General features: G+C 41.4%; 1 protein-coding gene and 1 long non-coding RNA gene across 3 annotated transcripts in view; one reads left to right on the forward strand and one right to left on the reverse strand.

The window, feature by feature from the left end:
• Positions 1-15,645, reverse strand: part of DZANK1 (double zinc ribbon and ankyrin repeat domains 1) — a 32,982-nt gene extending 17,337 nt beyond the window's left edge. Inside the window, exons 1-8 of the mRNA XM_067565364.1 lie at positions 15,527-15,645; positions 14,609-14,762; positions 12,587-12,704; positions 10,907-11,003; positions 9,947-10,071; positions 7,476-7,558; positions 6,907-7,024; positions 1,134-1,247 (exon numbers count right to left, since the gene is read on the reverse strand). Coding sequence (XP_067421465.1) covers positions 1,134-1,247; positions 6,907-7,024; positions 7,476-7,558; positions 9,947-10,071; positions 10,907-11,003; positions 12,587-12,704; positions 14,609-14,762; positions 15,527-15,635 — 918 coding nt within the window. The 5' untranslated portion in view covers positions 15,636-15,645. The remainder of the gene's footprint in view (positions 1-1,133; positions 1,248-6,906; positions 7,025-7,475; positions 7,559-9,946; positions 10,072-10,906; positions 11,004-12,586; positions 12,705-14,608; positions 14,763-15,526) is intronic.
• On the forward strand, positions 3,402-6,916 carry LOC137164456 (uncharacterized). Of its 2 annotated transcripts, none has more exons than XR_010923034.1 (4): positions 3,402-3,493; positions 5,889-6,052; positions 6,220-6,320; positions 6,486-6,916. It is a non-coding gene; the product is annotated as an uncharacterized lncRNA (long non-coding RNA). The 2 variants fall into 2 exon arrangements; XR_010923035.1 differs by lacking the exon at positions 3,402-3,493 and adding an exon at positions 5,331-5,502.
• Positions 15,646-16,040: the final 395 nt, after the last annotated feature.

The following is a 16,040-nucleotide window of genomic DNA, read 5'->3' on the forward strand; positions in this document are numbered from 1 at the left end:
GGAGGAACTTCCTCAAGTATGCACAGCATAGTGCTCAAATAACTCCCGTAGTTTTGGCTTTAGTAAAATTAAGCTACCTGCCCATTTACCATGCAGATCTGCAACTGACGGCAGCATTGTTGAATTGGCAGGACATATGACTCAGGGGTTCCTGCATCAGTATTCAGGCTGTTTACACATTAGTGCCAGCTTGCTTAGTTGTACACACAGTTCCTTGCACACAGTCTATTACTTGCAAGGAAAATCAAAAGAAAAACACCTATACCTTTGGGGTACTCCTCCTGGACAGAACTCACTGGCCAGCCTTGGTTACTGCTAAGGAATGTGAGTTTCCACTGGTGCTAGGAATTATAATTATGACAAATTCAAGTGTCGACAAGTGTGTCCACACTAGCCATGCTCAATCAGTTTAGGTTTGCCACTGTACCTACATTCGGCGTGCTCTAAATCATTTAAAGTGTGAGCTGATGTCTATGACAACTGTCACTTTTGTCATCAAAGTGACAGCTCCTTCAGCCAGTGAACACCTTTAGTTCACTTTCTGACAATCCCCATTCCCACCATTCCTCCTGCAGCAGCTCCTCCACAGTATCCTCCTTTTCTTAGAAATGCCTCCACAGCCTATCACACCCCACAATAATTAGCACAATTAAAGCTAGCTGAGGATCACCAGGTGAGACTCCCCACACCCCCATCCAAGCCCCCACCCCATCTCCAATAACTGCTCCAGCTGTGCCATTCCCATACAACAAGTAATATTTTACAATCAAAAGAGGTAAATAGAATTGTGAAGACAGATTTATTAGAGTTAAAATAGCTCTGAGTAAGATATAAATGCCTAGACAGATCAAAATACCATACTCTATATTGTGCAGAAGAAATGCATCCATACCTTACTCAAATAGATATTACTGACATATTGTGTTCTTGTACAACATGCCTTGTCATGCTTCTGTGGTCTATCTTTAATGACAGCTACTGTTCAATAAACATTTTAAATCCTAGTAACTCCAAGTTGCAGCAGTATAATGAGCCAAAGCCAAATGGAATCAAAACATTGTAACAAAATTGTCTATTGGAAACATAGAAACCTCTAGGTAATTTACCTCTTGGTTACATTTATTTTTAATTACCTTTAAGCAGATGCTGGCCTGGGGCTGCAGCTGTGGAGCTATGGCGGCCTCACACACAATACAACTGGGTGTGTTCATTGGCACCAGAGTTTTGCATTCTACACATAGTCCCATCTGCACAGAAGACAACATGATGTTTCTTTATACTCGAAAATTACACAATCACAAAAGTTAATATCAGGCTTTTCAATATTATCACTTAACAGAGGCTAACGCAGTAGGTCCAGGGGCCTGATATTTTTATATATCTACATGCTGAATTACTCCTGCTAACACACCATATGATGTTGTCATTACTAGGGTTTTTTATAAGCCAAATCCTGCAATCCTTAGTCTTTACTCAGGAAAAAAGCCTCATGCTAATTCTGGTGAGACATTACCTGAGTAAGGACCTCAGCATTGGGTCATACCTGATTCGCAACAGACTGGCTCCTTTCCTCTGAGGTACGGTGTCAGGGAACACTAAGCAAAGTACACATTGAAGCACATGAAGCATTACAATGACTTATGGCAATTTACACTGCTGGGAAGTAGAATGAAATTGTTTTCTAAAGGCTATGCCTTGAGTAGATAAATCAGGGCCCTATGCTTGGAGTAGCCCTCATGATTGTGGTGGGGATGGATTCCTTTTCCCTGACATCATCGTGCCTCTGTAGAGAAGCTTCACTTTTGCTATTATGGCTGTAGCAGTAACACAGTGGGGAGAGGGAGGTGGAAGGAAACAGCAGGAACCTCTGATCTCATCTTACTTAATCCCCTCTCCCCAAAGCTGGATTCCACATTGCACAGGGATGCACCTAGGATGTCTATGGGTACTTTAGGGAGAAGGGGAAAGAATCATCCCTCCAAGCTGCAGTGAAGCACTTACTGCTTCCTTAAGGTTCCAGTAGGCCAGGGAGATACTAGGTGCCTGAGGGCCACTTGCACAAGGAGAATAACAGTTGTATGTGCATACCTCCACAGATAGCTGCTCTTGCCGTGCCCATAAATTACACCTTCACCATGAACCTCCTAGAAATGTGTTGTGCCAGACAGGACCTGCAATCCACCTACTCCAAAAGGAACCAGGTAAGTCCCAATAGGACCAGGGCTTTCTACAGCCATGCAGTAGATGGGGCAAGATTTTCCCCAATATGCATAACAATCACTGTCTAATACACAGTAAATACTAAAAAGTGTCATGGACCACCGCTGTCTAAAGGAACTATTCCCATTAGACAAGTGGTCTGCTAAAAAGTGAATTCTAAGCTACCTGGAACACAGGCTGTGTCTTCCTATGTGTGTGTACAGAGCCCAGCACAACATCCTGATCAACTTTTCTGGCACCAGTGCAATACAAATAATAATAAATAATAAAAATTATTATTGTAACTTTAGCTGGGGGAAGGGGAGACAAAATAGAGATTGGAAACCAATGTAGGTACTGTTTTTCAAAGTCTAGTAAAACTAAGAAAACAAAAATAGAGGACAACAATATAAGATTGTACAATATAATCTTGATACAATACAAGACAATACAAGATACATTTTGCTTAAAAATAGATGCCTAAGTGGAAATTTGTAAACTCATTTGTCAGCCCATTTCTACATGTTTTAGAGCTAAATTTTACACCTCTTCAAATGGTGGTTTCTTTGGAATTGATGATGAACTCTAATGGTGCCATTTTTAGAGTTAATTCCAGAATATCGCTGCCATTCTAAAACAAGTTCATTTACATTCTCTTCCAGATATCCATCTCAACAGACTAAATAACAAGGCTGTTGCTGTTTTGCAAGCCTGGTGTTGATTACTATTATTAGATGAAAACAAGTCCAACATGAGTACTGTACTGACATGTAAGACAGTGTTTGAGGGAATATTCTCATTTGTTTCAAACAATCTCTCTCATCAGATGTGATCACAGAGATTACAGGATGACTTCTCACCAGAACATAACTTGCTTTTCTGTGTCTGGCATTACCCTGCTATGAATAATTTTTTAAGATAATGGGACAAGTGATTTGATTCCCACAAAATTACTTATTTTGATCCATGCAATCTAACACAGCAGAATTAATTTTATCTATGTAATTATGGCTATAATTATTCCATAGTTATACCATATGTAGTGAGGTGGTGTGGCCTCCGTCGGAGGTAGAGGGGAAGGAATGACCCTCCCTACCCAAGTGGGCGGAGCCAGACCAACCTTACCCCCCCATCAGAAGTGGGTAGGCGGGACAGGAAGTATAAAAGGCAGGGCCTTTAGCCTCAGTTGAGGCTAAGACTGTGAGGGAGACAGATATATTCAGCTTGAGCCAGGTGGCTTACTTTGCTACTGATCCTAGAGATATCCTGCCCATCGGGGATCCCGGATCTACAGGTGGGCTGCTGGGACTGCCACTGGCCACCTACCCTGAGGTGGATGAATGACAGCCTGTGGATCCAGGTGCACCCCAAGGGGAGAGTAGGAAGTAGCCCAGGGATGGCTGACTACAGTGTGGCTGTTGTTGGGGCCTGAACCTTTGTCAGTGTGTTTCTGTGGGGACCCTGCTGACCCAGTGATGGACACTCTGCCACTGCCAGGGCCCTGGGCTGGAACCTGCTGGAGTTGAGTGGACCTGGGTCTCCCACCTCTTGCCAGCCCACCCCTGGGGTGGCATCACTCCCATTGCAGGCTGAGAGGCTGTATCTGTCTATCATCTGCCTGAGCCAAGACATCAGGAAAAAGACTGTGGTGCTGCTTAGTCCCTGCCTGAGCCTCTTGATTGCTGCGCAGCTTGAGCCCTCTTTTGGCTCTGCCCCTGCCTGAGGGCCCTGATCTAATAGACTGCTTACCTGAGCGGTAGGGGCAACAGACTGCTGCCCTGCCCTGCCTGAGAGCCAGAGCTAAACTGCCTATTGGCTAATTCCCCCTGTTGATAGACTGTGAGATGGTGAGGTGGTGACCCGGAGGAGGAGGCAGACCAGCACCTCACTACACCATATCATTTCAGGTCCCCAAAATTCTTCTCTTTCCTACTTAGTCAGCTCTCAACTGATGTAACCGCCTATTTCCTGTTCTCACTGCTTCTTATTTCAACCCCTACAGTCTATCCAAAATGCCACTGCCAAAATTGTTCTTCTCCTGTCACTCTGACCATACCACTCCTTTCACTGGCTTTCCATGGGCATTTGTGTCCAGTTCAAACTTTCCATCTTCCCCTTCATTCAAGGCTGGGCATAACACTGCCCCAGCCCACAGTTCTACTCTCATCTCCCACTAAATGTCCCTGTATATCCTCACACTTTTATCTTTGCACTTTCTTCTATGCTTCCCCTCAAGCTTGGAAGTCCCTCTTCAGCATAGCCTCTCAACCACAAAATAATAAAGGTCAAATCCTGGCCCCACTGAAGTCAATGGCCAAACTCTCACTGATTTCAGTGAGGCCAGGAGTTCACGCTAAGTGTCTAATGTAACATTTAAAATAAAGTGAAATCTACACTACTTTGAGATTTGTCCATCATCTGGCATGTCTGTACTACCTAAGCAATTATGGCCTCAGTATTGGAAACACATACCTTTAAGTATGTGACCAGTCTCACTGAATTCAATGGGACTGCTTACATGTGCAAAATTAGTCATGAGTGTTTTCAGGATCAAGGTTTTTAGACAAGGTCTACACTATCACTTACTTCAATATAATTTGTGTGTGTGAATAAGCCACCCCTCTGAGCGACATAGGTCAGTGCAACTTAAGTGCTGGTATGGACAGTGCTATGTCGGCGGGAGAGCTTCTCCCACCGACATAGGTACCGCCTCTTGCGGAGATGGATTTATTATGCTGATGGGAGAGCTCTCAACTGTCAGCATAGAGTATCTTCACCAGATGCGCTGCATCAGTGCAGCTGCGCCCAAGTAGCACTTCTAGCATAGACTAGTCCTCAGACTATTCCTTGTAGCAATGACTACCTCTGTTTTGTACAGGACCAAACACTCTGATTATGATAAATAGATCATAAATAGCTATACAGAGCTTTAGGGTAAGATTTTTTCAAAGCCATCTAAGGGATTTAGGCACACAATATCCATCAATTCCAATGGGAATTGTGCATCTAAATCTCGGCCTCATTGTGTTATGACTATTATATGTGTGAGCAAAATCATACCCTGGCTAGAGGACTGTAACAAAGTGCTAGCAATCAACACCTATTGAAGCACTGGGGTCACCATTTAATCAATTAGTCTTGAGGGATTAAGAAGAGGAGTTCCTGATTAGCAGATCAGATTGGGGCTGGGTAACTAATGAGCTAATTAGCTCATAAATGGAGGAAAAAGCAAAGCAAGAGAGAAAAGGAGAGGGAGGAGTTATCTGAGAGGAGACAACTTCCGCCCCACTCTTTGGAACAGGGGTAGTAAAGCTGAATAACATTGTAAAATACTGTGACAGCACTAGATGGTGGTGGAGTGAAACACTATAAATAAACTGCACAGTGGTAGCTACATGAGAAAAATACTCTGAGCAGTTTGTGTAAAGCAAAGAGGATGGGAACAGTGGGTGCTACACGGGAAAACTAATTAAAACATATATGCAGAGTCTATCAAATGCATAATATTCATTTTCAACTTCAACAAGTTCAACATTAATTATATTGCAGCAATGTCAAAACCTAGCTATAGCTAACAGTGTGTGCTCCAACTATAGTTAAAGTTACCTAAGCAGTTCCATTTTAAAGACCATTTTTCAATTGCTGACAATTTTCTCAAACTTTCACTTTTCATGGCTGAACGTTTCCAGATCCAGTCTCTGCCAGAAGGCCAAAAGTTTGAGCAACAATTCTGAGAACTGACACCGCTTTCAATGAAGCCAATGGAAATTTAGCAATTGATTGCACTAAGAGCAGGATTTGGAAACTCTGGAGACAAGATGCTACAAAGAAGAAAGGTAGAACTGCTGCAAAGGTACGATAATTTATTGACTACTGAAATTTTTGTTAAAGGAGCTAAATTAGATCCTAGTTGAGCTAAAATGGTACAATAATATTAACATGCATATGGTTAAAATCTTCATAACTCTGATTCTGATCCAGCAAAATGCTGAATATCCTTACTTTCCATTGACTTTGCAGGGAGCAGAGGGCACTTGCTACATTTCAGGATTGGGCCCCATTACTGTATTTGTGACTGCCCTCAGGGGAAAGAATGAAGAAAATTAGACCACCAGCTCATTGTAAGTTTTGGATATTATCTCTTGGGAGACATTCTGACAGTACAATGATGGGCACCATTATAAAAACCTAGCTAAACCGAGAGATCTCAGATGTGCAGGCGCACATCATTCTATTGATCGTGTAAAATCAGCTCCTGTTCATGAATACTCATGCTCTTTTTACAGAAACTGCAATACAAGAAAAAGTCATGGGGCTGTGCACTGCTTTTGAATAGGACCTGTATGTGTTCATAACTTTACAGTTTCTGAAGATTTGCTGGTCACTGCAGCACTAATGGGAATCTATGTTGTTGCTCTTCCTAGCACAGATGAAGAGAAAGTAATTAATTTTTTCCCCCAGAATATCCTTATTAAAACAGACACCATTTGAAACTTTCCCTGGTCAACTGAAAGCCACACGCAGAACAAACCAGAAAGAATTATTGTCCGTCCTGCCAAAGTTACTGACCAATATGAAGAATCACAGTGAGCAGGATTTTCCAAATGGAAGTATGAGGAAACTACAGTTCCCTGAGCAGTAAGTTGGATAATTAGCAGAGGCTGTTTCGCTAAAGAGGAGTGAGTTGGCAATGGTTTTTTTGCTGACCTGGGCTCCTTCAGGGGGCGGAAGGCGACACCCTGGCACAGGCAGGACAGGAGAACCACATTCTTGACAGAAGCGAGCAAAGGGATCAGATGGGCGAGGAGCTAAGCAATGTGCACACCTAGAAATAACAACAGACTGGTTGAATGTGTTCTCAGTTTGTGCTGCTACATACTGTAACCTCCTGAAGTAAAACCCAACATGGGATCAAGTGCCTAGACTGGTGAGCACTTACTCTCACTCACCGGGATTACTCGTGGGCAAATGCTCACCATCATGAGTAACGGCTGCATACTGTAATTTGCAAACCCAATTCCTCACCCCTGGGATGTCAGAGGTCTTCATAATGACTCTCAAGATCATTAATTAAATTTTCATCTCACTATAAAAAGACATTATCAATAAGAGACAGTAATATTTTTAAATGACAACAGCAATCCCCATTTATTAATCAATGTCCACACTTGCCTTCCTCTTTTTATTTTAATTTAACAGTATTGTCACTTCAATTGTTAAAGCACTTGCTTTGTGATTCCCCCACCATAAACAGCAGAAAAAAGAAAACACCTTACTTGAGGAAGTCTGTTTCCTTCTGGATTCTCATTGTCTGGGTACTTGTTAGTCTTTTCCTGCTAGAAACTGCAGAGCTAACGAACTGAAATAAAGGTGGTTCTTTAAGGCAGTGAAACATACATTGTAAAATATTAATTTTATTATAAATGGCTTATGACCTATGGCCTGATCTACACTGAAAAGTTAGATTGGCATAGCTACTTTAGTCAGGGGTGTAAAAAACAACACCCCTGACCAATGTAGCTCAGCCAACCTAACCCCCAAAGTAGACGCAGTTATGTCAGTGAAAGAGGGCTTTTGTCAACAGCTAGATTAGGTTGGGGATGTGGTATTCCCACACTGACAGAAAAACCCCTTCTGTCAGCATCGGCTGTGTCTACATGGCTATGCCAGTATAGTCTCCAAGTACGTTTGCAATTAGGAGACTATACAGCATAGCTATGTCAGTGTAGCTATGCCAGCATAACCCCACAAAGTAGATACAGCATAGTAGCAGAATACCACCGCCCTGAATGAAGTGAGGTACCTCAATGAAGGCATTTTCCATTGACATAACTGAGTCTGCACTGGGGTTTAGCTCAGCAAAGCTGTGTCTGAGGAGTGTGGCTCTTTCACATCCATGACCTATGTAGCTATGTCCACCTAACTTTTCTGTGTAGATCAAGGACGGGTCCACACTGACCCAGCTACATCACTCAGGTGTGAAAAAGCCACACCTGAGTGGCAGAGTTAAGCCAATCCAATCTCCGGTTTAGCCTTGTTAGGTCTATAGAAGAATTCTTCTATAAACTTGGCTATCACCCCTTGGGGAGGTGTGACGAACCCCTTTCATTGCTGTAGTAAGTGTCTACAGTGGAGCGTTACAATAGTGCAACTGCAGTTGTGCTGCTGTAGCATTTTAAGTGTAGACACAGCGTATGCCTTTGTTGTGTAAGCATATCCTGAAGCCACATAACAGCCAGCTCCTCGCATGTGCTGGAGCAGCACCTAGTACAGCTGACAGGATTCAGGAAGGGTAAAGAATTTTCTGTCCTCACAATCCCTGGGGCTCCCAGGAAACAGATTGGCACAATCTAAAGCAACCTTGGGGTGCTCTAAATTGTGCCAGCTGATAATGATCCCTATGACCTGTTAGACCAACAGGGGTCAGCAGAGCACAATCCCCTTCTATTCCCTATGCTGGGGGTACAAGAGAGGCGGTGGCATGGAGCTGGCAACAAGGGCTTTACATCACCCAGGGATTACCCCATAATGGGGAACACCCACCTGCCCACTTAAGGCAGGTTTTCCATGATTTTTCTTAGTATCACAGATGGATTTGGTGTCTAGCTCGCAGTAGAGCTCAGGAGTAGTTGGCTCCAAGTCCAGTGCTTATCCCAGTATACCTTGCCTCTCCCTTTTGGGTATCAGACTGTTAAAGCCCTGACATCATTGCAGTTCTCTTCTTTTTGAATTTTTAGCACACGCAAATTTTCTAATAAAAATTGTATGTCTTCAGCAGCCCACTATGACACATAATCTTTATTAAAAACACTTTATTTTTGCAGCTTGACCATCCTACCAAGGTATTAACATTAATTAGTTAATATTTGTGCATTAGGATAAACTCATAAATGTTTGAAAAGCACTTTCAAGACCAAAACACCATATGAATGCTTATTGTTCAAGACAAAATTCAGTGCAGTTCAGAGGCCTCAGGCAAGGCCTGCTAAAGCAGTGAATTTTGTATGTGATTCACACTAAGGACCCAACCTGCTCCTGATAAAGTAAATGAGTTTTACTATTTACTTCAATGAGAGCAGCATCAGATCCTAAATTTCATTTGCATTTAATAAACAACAAACTACTACTGCTGCAGGTCTGTCAATCACTAATGAGTTAGAAAGAGGAACAATTAGAGTCCAGTCATCAAAATTTGCTCTGCCTCATCAGCCTTTAAAGATGGCTGAATTCTGCTGTGAGCGTTTCTAGAATTATATGACAGGCCTGTCACCACCAGCTTGTTTAAATCAGTACTGTACAATATAGGCAGAGAAGTGAACTAGATGGAAGAAGGAATGAGGATGACTATGAAAGCTTCAAACATTTTTAATTGCTTAGGGATCAGTTTTCATCCAGTCCTGCATGGCTATACAGACAAGTGAAGGGGCTTCAGGCCACCCTGCAAGGCTCACTCATCATAAATTCAGACCTATGGGAATAGCAAGGGCCACAGGCCTGATATTGCCCAGGAAGGCCTTCAACCTCCATCCTCTATATACCGCCAGCAATCATGCTGGTTCTGGAAATGGGCCAACCCAATCAACCTCCCCTGCCTCCAAATAGGTGCAAAGCAGGAGCTCTGAAGGAACTGTGATTCAGAGGCCTGTCTCTGACTCACAGCTCCTCTCTGGAGTTATTCCCTCACACTGGGCTAAAAGTCAACTCCTACCATGCCCTTATTGCTTCCCCTAGTAACTGTTTCATTTACCTGGGACTGATGTGTTGGTGGTGCTGAGATCGACTTTTCTCTATAAGCTGGTGTTTCCAAATGACCATTCAAGAACCGTGGCCCTTTCAAAGACTTGTGGACAGTTCTTCTCTCTACCTCCAGGTCTAAAATTACAGCCAAATTTCATCCCATCATTCCTCTATCACATACTTCAGAAAAACATGGGATTTGGTTAACACTGTGCCACATGTTATCAAAGGATGACATCCCAGTATTTAAGAACAGTTCTAGCCATTTTGGAAAAGGTTATTTGGCAAGCAGTTTTCTGGCAGTAGAAATCTATCACATGTTCCTCACTAAAGAAGTGTTTCCTTTTGCATTTTCCCCCAAGTTAAGATTTTCCCCTCTCCTAAAACCTTCAGCCAAAAGTAAGTTAGTGAGCAATGGCTAATAGGATCTTATGCTCTTAAGCAGGTTCAATTATCATAGCCATGAAACAATCAACTTTATAGCATCAATAAAATCTGAGTTAAGTTTTCATTATTGCCTTGTGGTGTAATTCTGCACTCCTTATGCAGGCAAAACTCTGATGGCCATGGGCATAACTGTTTCTAAGACATCTGAAACTCCCATTCACTTAAATGTTTGCAGTGTTGTTGTAGCTGTATTGGTCCCAGGATTGGAGAAAGACAAGGCAGGTGAGATGATAACTGTTATTGGACCAACTTCTGTTGGTGGAAGCTACAAACTTTCAAGCTTCAAAGAGCTCCTCTTCAGGTCTGGGGAAGGTAACCAGAGTGTTTAAGCTAAATACAAGTTGGGACAGATTGTTAAACATAAGGGGTTCTACAGCACACCTGAACTCACAGAAAATGCTTGGTCTTTGAGATATCTGTGAGATTATCTGTAGTTTCCTGCAGAGAACAAAAAAAACCAAAACACTTCTACCAACTACTTTCAGTGGGGTTAAGGTCCATTTTGGCTTTAATGCAGTCATACCTTGAAACTCTTGGGCTGTAGCATTCCAGCTGGATTTGCTTTCCACATTCACTCCTTTCTTCTTTAATTTTGTGACAGATAGTCCATCTTCCAGCTCCTATGAATACAAAGATTACCTGTCTATATTCTCACATGCATAATCCTTAGAACACTGAATTCAAACACATAGCTATTCTCAGTCTAGTCATCATCAATCTCAGTTGGTGTCGTCTCATCTCCTCTGGCTTCCCTGATAACAATATCATTCCCCTCTAGTATGTCTAACACAGAAGGGCTAAAATGATCATCCTTCCCCATCATCCAGACCATTCCATTCCCCCTGCTCACGTCCCTCTAGTTTCTCCTTTGCCCACCATATTAAGTTTAAACTTCTTGGTCTCACCTTCAAGGCCCTGCATGACGCCTACCTCACAAGTCCCATTTCCTTTCATGTCACCCTTCATTCTGCCAATGACAGCAGAAGCTTCACCATCCCATTTATTTCCTTGTCTACCTCCAGTGTCTAAACCTGTTAAACATGCTCAGTGTCCATGCTGCAACACCCTCTCAATCCTGGTGTGTCATGCCCTTACCCCTCTCCGCATTCAAATCTCTCCTAAAGATTCACTGCTTTCACAAAGCCCACAAACACTAACCCACATTCTTCAAATACCCTCTCTAGTTCAACAACTTGTGAGAGAGGGATTGACAAGAGAAAAAAGAAAAATGTCACAAATTAACACCTTCCTCTGTATATCCTAAATGCTTCAGGGCAGGGACTTCATTTGTGTCTTGTACAGCACTGTGCTTATTATCAGTAATCAACAAATACCAGTCAGTAGATCATTGGAATGGAGTGTGGAGGGCCCAGCAGGAGGGATCACTGACTTTGTTATATTATTCCCTCATTACCCTAACCACGTGGAAACTCCCTTGCTGGGACTTGGGAGGTGTCCAGGTCTGTAGGTTGGGAAAGGAAAGGTGTGGAAGAAGGAGAGCTGCCATCCCACCACCCTCACAGTATAAATTTCATCCCACCACTCTCATAGTATACATTTCTTCCTAAACAATGAGATTTGTACCTGGTGGAGATAGTAGGTGCATGCAATCTCAGTATGTGGTGGAGTGCAAGGACTATAGTAGTGCCAGGCTGCACATGGTGGTAGTGTACAAGTGAGACCAGATTTCTTGTCTACATTCTCCCTTGTATACCCACGCAGCAGGGCACAACCAGGCTCTGAATAAGAATTTCAGGATTTGGCCCTTTCTGGACTTCTCGTTTTCAGAAGGTTTTTTTTTTTTAATGAGATCAGAGCAATCCCAGAGAAAACATTATGGGAAGCACATTATTTTCAAAAGGATGTCTCTGTACAAACATTTCAGTTAAACACAACATTCCCTGGGAAGGTTGAATGGCAAATGTGGTAAGTTACTAGCAGTTGAAACAAAACCATTCTTGTATAATGTCAGCAGCTCAGAAGTAAAAGAGATGTATCACAATAGTTTTCATTGGCTGTCCCAGTAAAGAACGAACCATTTGAACTTTCATAGATTTCAATACCAGAAAATGTTGAGAACAACTAAGATGGGCAAATAAAGCAATAAAAATAATGAAATTCTATAGCTACCTGGATTTTGTATCTCTATAACATAATACAAAATGTTATGGTCGAACAGGGATTTACCATTGCTGTAACTTGCCTGGTTGGAGAGGTCTTTCAGAAAATTCTCATCGTTATCTTCATCAGTAAAGAGTATGTTTGGTGGCTCATATTCTACCAGAAATACCTTTGTTACAATAGCACTTTCCCTGCAGTCTCTGAAAGTTAATAATCAAAAGGTTACATATAAAATTAGGTGTAATATTGGAAAGGAAATCAGTGGTGAAAATGGGTCTTTTATTGAACTCCTCCTGCTAGCCAGATTATTATTTCAGCAAGTTACCATGATCCCTTCATACTCCCAGTCAATCAGTGCTTTGTAAAACCTATGGAAATTCTATATATGATGAAAAATTACCAGTTAAAAATTATGGAAATATGGATAATTTTAATAGCTGGTTCCCTTTCACACAAGATGTTCCTGATATACCTTAATCCATGTCCTCCTTCTGTCCTTATTACTGTACAACTCACTTGTGGGCTGAAAAGGTGATATGCTCCACATTATACATAATGCCACATGGTATGGGAGCACTTATCTCCAAAACTGAGCAGCATTTAGCTTGCCATTCCATACCATTCATTCTATGTCATTGCTGACATTGGGTATCATAGACATTCAGTGTCCATGCCATTCATTTAACATGGGATGAAGGAGCTGAAAATGTGTCTTTTCACAACCACAATAACCAAAAAAAGGATGGTCTGGACAGTGACACCAAGAACTGCATATAAGCCTTGATTCTGCAAGTCCTTGCATAGGGAGTACAAGGTCGTTTCACTCCAGGGCAAGTATGAGCAAAGGCTACATACAGTTGCCAGTAAAGATAAAAAATAGGCACAGTCCTCCAACTGCAGTGTAAGTCTCCAGCCCTTTGGAAATGGGAGAGGGCAGATTGAGTGAGCGTGTGTGATGAGACGAGGTTTATGTGTGAAGTTTTGCTCCTAGTCAGAAGAAACTTGATGGTCTTGCTAAAGGATCAAGTTCTCCGTTTCTCCCTGTCCTACTCCTGACATTTTACCTTGCTTTTATACATGCAACGCTACACCTTAGCCATGGAGGATCAAGCCCTCATTGTTGGTTCAATATCCACTAAGCATAAAGCTAGATAGTGAGTGCACATTTTTATAAATTTACTATACATCTGTGAATCACTGGCTACTCTGACATCACATTGTATCCCTGGTATTTTTAACTGTCAGTCTGAAGAGGAAAAGAGTACTACTACTACTACTGAGCCTAACTAGTAAGAGGGCCCTTAGTTTGGTAAGAGCTGCATAGTCAGCAGTCTCCCACCCTCCCAAGTGACTAAGCATGTCACTGATATGTCAGGCTTGAAATCTGGGAAGAGGGAGTTCCAAGAATGCTCTCATACCCACATATACTACATGACAGAGTATTGCACCATTTTCATGTCATGTGCTTGATTTTTAATGTTATGAGACAGTATGTTCTTGGAATGACCATGGAACAACTAAATTCTAATCCTAGCTCTACCACTAACTCACAGCAGGGTGCTGAGCAAGGCTCTGGTGAGAGTGGTATAAGGACCTAGAAAGATAGACTCCACTACTCCTGAATCTATTTTCCCACCTGTAAAATGGGAATAATATGTACCTACCTCACAGTAGCATTGTGAAGATGTGTTCATCTTTATATAGTGATCTTATTAATTGTTATTTTATTATAATAATTTACTTTGATTATAAAAATGTACTTATGATGTTAGCTTTTCAGGACAAGGACTGTCTTTTTGTTATGCATTTGTACCATACCTAGTGCAATAGGTCCCTGATCCATGGTTGGGGCCGTAGGCACCACTGCAATACAAGTAATTACTATATAACAAATATTCTGGCAGAGAAGATACTGATGTCTTTACAAAGGAATATATTAATATTACTTAGATTGAAAGCTCTTTGGAGTAGGGGCTGTCTTTTTGTTGTGTTTGTACAGCACCTACCACGATGAAGTCCTGGTCTATGAACAGGACTCATAAGCACTACAGTAATACAAATAAATTACAATAATAATAATGTAATACCAACAATTACTACTTACTTGGTGACTGCCAAAGCTTTTACTGTTATTTTCCCATCAGGTAATGTGATAGGTCCCTTATACTTAAAAGTGTTATGCGCTCCATAGCCAGGTCTCCTAAAGAGTTCTGGTTTACTTCCATCTAAAGTGTAATATATAGTGATATCAGGAGTATCTGAAAGACATGAATAAGATATTTATCAAAACTGTATTAGGGCTGTGCAAAAATAAGCCATAATCCTGCTAATGCTTACATATATGCTTGATTTACTCAGATGAGCAAAATTAAGGATGTGAGTAAGGGATTGCAAGATTAGGACCATAGTGTGTGTTTTGTTTTTTCCCAGCTCTCTTTCTTTCTCTCCTCACAAAATTTGGTGACAAAATAATCACAATTTAATTACAGGCCATTCATCTTCTCACAAAAAAAGTTGTAAAATGGGTATGGGAAAATATGCACAAGTTCTACATGTTGCACACCATGTCGATCATGGTTGAAAAATAAAACAGACTCTTGCTGGCGGATAGGACCTTCTGAGTGAAACTGACCCATGCTATTTTCCAGTACCAGTTTTGCAAAATCACAATAAAATGCAAAATCATCACATTCTAGGGTTTTCATATTTCATTGTGACTATGGAACAAACAATAGCACAGAAATATAAGGCCCTGATCCTGCATACGCTGACACATTTGAATTATGTTACACATGAGTAATCCTATTAGTTTCAATGGGACTTGACACCAGTGAAGTTAAGCACATTCGTGTTTGCAGGTGAGAAATGTTAAAGGGTTAATTTATGCCAGGTACTTATGAAAATGGGTACTCATCAAAATCACAAAAAATGTGAACACAAACACACTATCAAAGAGTGGAAGTCAAATTACAGAATAAAAAGAAAACAGCTTTAAATCTGTACTGTAAACCCTTATTTATACCTGATTTTATTTCTACAAGTGTATTTGTGTCTATTTCATGTTTAGCCTTCCCTGGCAGAGGGAGTCGAAGTGGTATAATCTGAGGCACTGACACTGAACCAGCAGTCATTTTTCTCTGTAGTGATCTGAAAAGATAGTATATGTTTCTTTTAAAACATAAGAGTGCAGCAGAAAATAATTAATCTTTATGCAATTCCACACCCCTATTCCACCTCCCTGAAAAAGAGAGAACCATTAAATCCAGTATATTATTAATCCTTATAGTAATAACATTCTTATCTGTTTTGTGGTCCATTTATTTTTTTCCTACTGAACTAATATGAGCAAGCTGTAAACTAATCGAAATTTTGACCAGTTCTACTACTCTGTAATTTTGGACAGAGTGTGAGAAGAGTACCCTACTTTCATTCCAATCTGATCTTCATTGCACAAGTTTGATTGATCTCTGCATACACAGCTGAAACCAGTTTTGCCAAGATCAGCCCTGTCCATCAGGTGTCATTGATATATGCCA

The sequence above is a fragment of the Emydura macquarii genome, unplaced genomic scaffold (genome assembly GCF_026122565.2).
Source record: "Emydura macquarii macquarii isolate MOO-44397 ecotype Brisbane River unplaced genomic scaffold, CSIRO-AGI_Emac_v2 contig_2676, whole genome shotgun sequence".
In the NCBI taxonomy this organism is placed as follows: Eukaryota; Metazoa; Chordata; order Testudines; family Chelidae; genus Emydura; species Emydura macquarii.